Raw genomic sequence first — 7,142 nt, forward strand, 5'->3', positions numbered from 1 at the left:
TACGAGCGGCGGGGACTGGAGCCCCCGTGGCTTTGTTACGGTAAATATGTCACAACACTGTGGCAGCGACTCTCCCGAGAGGACGTTTATTTTATTTTATTTTCCGCCCCATCCTCAAACCCAGATGGAGTTATTGGGCTTGTTAAAGTGTCTTTTGATAGAAGTGTCTTTTTATGTGTCGTTAAACGCTCTCTTTGTGAGTAAATAGCAAAAGGCAGCGTAGTAAACGATGGAAATTGACGTTTTGTGTCTTCGTAAGTCGCTCACGCTCGTGATATGGCAGATTTGTAAGCGATTGGTTTTTGTTTTTTTGTGGAATGTTACCGCACACTTGTAAAATCGGAATTGACGGCCGCGCGCCTTCCTTGTTGGTGATTAACTTTCAGCTGCCACTGACAGCTTGAAGCAAGCACGCTTGACCTCTTTGCAGAACTGTGAAAACAGACACCGAGGAATACTAAGGAGAGGTTTTTTTTAATGACTTGCTCTGTTTGAATAAGTTTGTCTCTTTTGAAAGTGTCGGTCGGTTCAAAGTATTAACACAAATTCCCAAATCTGGATGGCCGCGTTGCTAATTTGCAGTCCCTAATTCAATTCAATATCAAGATACGCTTACGTTTTGTTTTTTTCTCGTACATTTCAAGTGATACATGAAAATACAGCGAGGTTAACCCAGTTAATACCTTTGACGTCTATAACCGCCAATGGCACTGAATGACTTAAATGAGATGGTGGCATCCCAAAAATGAAGAACAACTCGAGCTAATTGTTCACCTGTTCACCGAGCTGAACTCTCCATGCGTCGAGGTCTGGCCAGATTTTTCAAGTCCGACATTTTTTGTACCCTCTTTCCATATTTGCCGGCGTTTTACTCAACGGCTGCAAATCCTCTCGTTGATCCTTTGGCCGCTTCTCGCCACATTAACCCTCTCTCGTGCCAACGAGCCGTGCCAAAGTCGCCGGCGTGTTCCGGATTGCTAAATCCCACCCAAGGGTTTGCCTCTCCTTTGTATGGCTCTCACCTTTGTAAATTTCAAACCCAGCGGTGGCTCATTTTCCACACCTAATGAGCGTAGCAACCTGAAACAAAGCTCCGGTGCTTCCCTGTGTTTAATCTGGCGCGTATTTAGGTCACATCCCTAACAAATGCACGTTGCACACCCCAAAATGATGTTTCCAAACAAGGTATCAAGCGCAGGAGAGCTTTTTAATTACTCCACGTGTGGCCCCAAGTGTCCAATTCCCTTTCATATCAGTCTCTCGTGGCTCGGAGGGGAGAAAGGAGGGATCGGCTGGGCCGGGCGGCTGCAGGGGAAGGTAATTACCAAGGAGAGAATGGAATGGGCTCGGCTGCTCCCCGGCGCTTCTCTTACCTGCAAATGTGACATATTCATTATCGGGGATAATCAAATGCAAGATTTTTCGACGCCTTTGTGCTTGGACTTTTTTTTTTTTTTTTTATCTATTTATCACCCGTGTTGTTGTTGTTATTATTATTCCCCCGTTTGATACATTTGATTTTCAAACAAAAGTGAGAAGATCAAAGATCAGCAGGAGTTGCTTTTTTGGTTGTTGTTGTTGTTTTTGGTTTTAAGCCCCTCCTATTTCGCCTCACCTTGAATGGTGGCCTACATCGGAGTGTAGCCAAAGAAGAGGACCACGTCTTGAAGTTCACGACCCTCCTTTTTTTTTTTTTTTATAGCTCATTTTAGTCCGTTAAACTTACAATATATTTTTCTAAAAGTATCCCCCCCAAAAAATTACACCAAACTATCCCCGCCTCGCTCGCTCCCTCCCTCCCTCCCTCCCCTGTTCTCACTTTCCACATTCAGCAGCCTGCCACAGTCTCCCAAATTGAGCCCTTGAATATAATCGCGCTAAGCTGTTCCGAGGGAGAAGACCAAAAAGTCGAAATGATGGATCTGTGGCGGAGAAGAAAAGAAAGAAGTTGGCTGGTGTAACTCCAAAAGCAGACAATAGCCACCGGAGTGCCGAGAACTCCTCCACCCCCGAGGTGCGCCTCGGGCTACGGAATAGCAATGTCATTTAATTGGCTGGTAAAAACACCTTTTGCTTGCTGAGCCAGCCGTTGTCCTTGTCCTCACACACAGTGTCACTGGCTTTCCATGTCAGTTCACTTCTAAAACATGTTCATGGAATCACAGCGAGACAAAAGGTCTGCTCTGCGGGGCCTGTTGAATAGTAATGGCCGTGAGTTATCGTGGCTTAATGCTGCTGTAGCAATTTGCCTGTTGCCAAAGGGGACAGGGCCAAGCTCGTCGGGCCTGCTTAGGCCTTTTTTTTTTTTTTTTTTTTTTTGACATGCCGGCTCTCCGCCGAAGGGGACAGGGGGCGGCCCGGCTAAATCAAGTGTAGCATAACATTAGCGGCCGAGCGCTAACACCTTTGCCTTGAGCGGCCCAGGGGATGCAGGAGAGCAGGTGCGGACCCCCGCGCACCTCCAAACTAGACTTGGGGGTATCGAGTGCGCAAAGCATTCGAGAGAGAGAGATGTTTTTGAATAAATTAGCACTGTATGCAAAGAAACGTATACATTCGATGTTCATCAGTGTTTTGGGAATTTCTTTTCAGCCCCCCCCCCCCCCCCCAAAAAAAAAAAAAAACAATATATTCTTTTCCCCACTCATTTTCCCTATTCATTTTAATTGGCGTGATTTTTACTATTTTTTGCAAGCGCTAATGAAATTTGATGTTTTCTTAGGATATTACAAAATGTTCAAATTATCGCCTGGGCATAAAAGAAATACTTTACGATGGCCAGCAATTTACTTTTCAATTTTCTTTTATTTTCCTCCCAATGACCAAATCCGAGTGTCCCAGAATGGATTTGGTTGTACTTTGGAGTTTTCCCTCCTCTTCACCTTGCAGTCCCGCCGAGGCCTTGGCGTGTCACGGCCGCCTCGCTCGTACAGCGTCTTGTTTGTGCCTTGTTAGTGCAATTAGCTGATGAGGAAACAGCGCACCCTTGTGTGGGTGTGTCTTTGCGGCACCTCCAGAACGAAGCCCTCCCCCCCCCTTTGGCTGCAAAGGGGTCGATGTCTCAGCAGTTCCTTTGGGCGGATGGATCTCGAAGGACCCGCGCTACGTTTGATGTTCCTCTGCCCGGCCGGCCTTGTGTTGCCATCTCCTGCTACCTTTTAATCAAGGCGAGGCGAGGCCGGGAAGACACTTTGGGTGATTTTTCTCAGCGCCGATTAATCCGAAGTTGGTTTTGAAGCTCCCGTCAAGTGTCTGGAACTTTAGGACACCGCTCGTTATCATTATAGGCTTAATTTCATTCAAACGCAATGCGGAAGCACTAACCCGGTGATGACATTTTAACTGATAAGAGGTACTCATGTTTTTTTTTTTCTTCTTTTCCTCTCTCACCCCTTCTTCTGCCGTCACCCTGACACTTCCCCGTTCCCCCCCCCCCCCTCCCCTCGCAGATTCCCTCTGCCGTCCAGCTAATGGAGGCTTTGCGTGTGAAGATGAAGGAGAGGAAAGTGCTGACAGAAGAGCTGGCCGCGCTGGCGGCAGCAGCCGCAGTCAGCGAAAAAGCCTGACTCCCCGGGCTGAGGCTGGGAAAACTGTCATCCTCTTCTTTTTCGACCTCCCCTCCAACCCCCCGCCCGCCTCGGTGGGAACTCGACCAGGGCTGAGCCTCAGACCCGCAGCGGGTGGAGCTTTTTGTAATGAGCCCCTCAACATCTGTGTTCCAGAAGCGCCTTTTAGCCCCAAACTCCTCGAGAAGGAACAGCCGTGATGAGGCAAATGCTGATTTTTTTTATTTATTTTTTTTATAAATCTTTTTTTTTTTTTTTTTTAATTGGCACTTTATGGACTTTGACCCGGCAAATGCCAGATCGACACTTTGAAGAAAAGTAACAATAGTCGTGGGGGGATTTTGTTGACCAAGAATTATCTCCTTAAATCATGGAATTGTTTTTAATTGTTTGTTGTATAAAAAAAAAAAGTAAATCTGTCTGAGTGAGCAATTTGGCTCTACTGTTACACCAAAGTGGACCTTATTTACATAATAAGCAAATTTCTCAGCCCATGACTTTTTCCAGCTAGGCCGGGTGACTATCCGGTGCCACTTTCAAGTCGCCGCTCGTGATTGACAGCCACCCGGTGGGCGGCGGCCCCCTCGCTGTTGACATCACAAACAAGAGCTTCCATCCTTGACACCTTTTCCGTCTCTTCTTCATGTTTAAGGTGCATCGCGGCTCTCCGCTGTCCTTGAGCCCGCCGACGTCCTTCACTGGAGACCACACACACACACTTCTCTTTTCAAATCACCTCCTCTCCTTTTCATTTGCCTCTCTCGCTCTCCGTGTTATGTATAATTAACCGTGCAAAGAATCCTCCGTTGAAGAATTAAAAAAAAAAAAGTCCACTTTTTAATCCCCTCACCACTGCTGCCACCACCCTCCTCCTCCCCTTCTCTAGCATATGCTAATGATGTCGTTTTCCTTTATCTTTTTATAATAAAGGATTAGGCCAGGACTGTCTCGGGCTGCATCTCGGGGACCAATTTAGCCAAGATCCAGGAGAGACGAGCCCTGGTGGTTAATTACCATTCATTAACATAGTTTGCATCTCCTTCGCTCCAATACCCACGAGCCAGCTATTGTCAATATTTGTCCCATATAAATTTCTCTGGTTTTTTTTTGTTTTTTTTTTGTGTGTGTGTGTCCCCCCCTGCCTCCAATTTCCCCGCCTCCCTTCCTTTTGTCGCTGTCCTCCAGCGTCGCTAATGACAAACATTAATAACTCTCAGCGACGTGGCGGCCCGCTGGGTTTCGAGAGTGCCACGCAAATTAGTATCCCTTCTTCCTTTTGCGCAGTCAACATGTTTGTGCTATTCTATTTCGGTGACATATTCAAATGCCCCCCCTCCACCTCAGCCTCTTTAGCTGCGACCCCCTCGGGTTTAATTAACCTGGCCTTGCCTCTCATGCTCCCGCGGTAAAGACGTTAAATCCATCTTGAACACACACACACAAATGTCCCACTCCAGACGTCTTTTCTTTTTTTTCGTCGGAGTGTCGGAATGGTGTGCCATTCCTTTTCTTCCCCACGTTTCATTCTCCTCGTCTTCCACTTGTCTTTCCTTGTTCTGCTCTCATTAAGAGCGAAGCGTCCGCCGGGAGCGACTTTGATCGCTTCTTCCAAATGCAGACTCTCTTGCCTGTTTATTCATTCCAGCAAAGTCAACTCTGTGTCATTTCCCCTCCTCTTATTCCCATGTCTCTCTTTTCTTTTTCTTTTTTTTTTAACTTTCTCCCAACTTTCTAAGGTCTCTTCTCTGCAGGAGACCATCAAGGTCAAGTCCCCCTTGAAATATCATTCATTTGCCCCAGACCCCCCAAAAAAATAACATCAAAAAAAATCTTCCACAATCCTTGCGCCGTCACATCGACACACGAGGCTTGTGTTAGTCTCAGAGCAAAGTTGCTCGTCTCGAAGGTGATGTCGAGGACGGCAACTGTATGAGGAGGTGGATTAGCGTGCGGGTCAAGCGCTCCTTCGCTCGTCTTTTTTCCCATCCTCCCCGGGAGCTCAGACTGAGGCTTTAGAGGGACGGCCGCCATGGGGCGAGGCTTAGCTGGCCGTCCACGGGGAGCTGCCATAAAAGGATGGCCTGGACAAATAGAAATAAGATGGCGGCACACTATCCGTTTGAGACGCTGTAAATTTGAAAGAAAGCAAACAGGAAGGTTTTTTTTTTTTGTTCAGCACATCTTAATTTGTCTTAAAGAAAAAATCCTCTATAATCCTACAGAAATATTTGATGTCACATGGTCCTCCGGCCTTTTAAGTGACGCGGACATGATTGGGAATGCGTAAATGGTGACGGGAAAGTGAAAAAAAAAAAAGGGGATATTATGAGGAAAACGAGATGATAAGACTTCCTTCCATCTTTTGATAAGGACTACGCATTCCCTTGTGGTGCTAGCATGGAGGTTACAGGCACAATGCAAAAGGAGTAAACACGCTGTATTATACATGTGTCAAAAATGCGTTTGGCTGCTTGTTATCTGCAAAGCGGGTGCCAAACGTCTGCGGCGGCCCATATCAAAGTGGGACGTTGGCAGCGTAGACAAGTGTGTCAGCGAAGCAGTCACCAGGGAGGCTCCTCTACAAACGACTCATTGTGAAACCGGAACGTTCTCCTTGTTTGATGGAGGGGGGGGCAACCTAATATTGTACCTTAAAAACAGATGGCAACAACATAATTAAAAAGAATTAAAAACCCTTTTTGTCACATTTGTGCCGCTCGTTCTGGTGTGCCTGTCTTCCACCACCTGGTGGCAGTATAATACAGATAGATCTGTTTATTTTGGCATTATTACAAAAGTGAAGTCTAGCCAATCGTGTCTGCATGCCGCAGCCAAACGTATTTCACGCCAATTGTAAGGCTCTGAGGAGACGTCTCAACTCTCGTCTGGTCTTATCAATACGGCCCTAATATGAGTTAGTCCTATGCACTCACCGTCCCTACAAAGTTGAACTCGGTGACAACCTTTTCGTTTTTCTGGCATCCTCCAGCTTGGTGATTTTTTTTCTGCAAGATCATGCCATCTGAAGACTCTGAAGTGTGTGGAGCATCGTAACACCCCCTAAAGAGTAGCCTACCTCAAGTGATCTCGCTACTCAAATCAAGCAAGTCACACACCCTTGCTTGTTTTTTTTTCTTCTTCTTCTTGTTTTCTCTCTGCTTTTTCTTCCAGTGGCCGACAACAAAGACATGTTTGTATGCATAATGTGAAGGAACGCCCGGTAGGCAGCGCTGCACTGCGGGCCCCCAAGCCCACCTCGCCGTCACCCCTGAGCACAGGTGGAGCAGGCCAGCATCACTGGGACCAATTAGAGCAGAATGCAGGTACATTAGCATCTTTGAACGCTTGAAGTCGGGACTGTGCTTTAAAAATACAAGCGGTGATGGATATATACTCAAGCATGTTGCGACCATTCGGTTTGATTTTGTGGTTTTCTGATTTGATGGTGTAAATGTGGCATATATTTTATGGATATCTTCCTAGACGATTCAATACAATTCTGTATTTATATGATACGATCATTTGTGATCATTATCTTCTGTCATTTACTGCTTTGCAGTGAGTCATTAAAGATTT

General features: G+C 46.4%; 1 protein-coding gene across 4 annotated transcripts in view; it reads left to right on the forward strand.

Moving 5' to 3' along the window:
- cntln (centlein, centrosomal protein) overlaps positions 1 to 6,785 on the forward strand; it is a 226,198-nt gene extending 219,413 nt beyond the window's left edge. Inside the window, exon 33 of one of the 4 annotated variants that reach the window (XM_085911193.1) lies at positions 6,738 to 6,785. In XM_085911193.1, the coding sequence (XP_085767319.1) occupies positions 6,738 to 6,770 (33 nt within the window). In that variant the 3' untranslated portion in view covers positions 6,771 to 6,785. The other 3 variants (XM_085911192.1, XM_085911190.1, XM_085911196.1) reach the window with 3 other exon arrangements.
- Positions 6,786 to 7,142: the final 357 nt, after the last annotated feature.

This window comes from Syngnathus leptorhynchus, chromosome 5, assembly GCF_054491065.1.
Source record: "Syngnathus leptorhynchus isolate UIUO chromosome 5, UIUO_Slep, whole genome shotgun sequence".
In the NCBI taxonomy this organism is placed as follows: Eukaryota; Metazoa; Chordata; class Actinopteri; order Syngnathiformes; family Syngnathidae; genus Syngnathus; species Syngnathus leptorhynchus.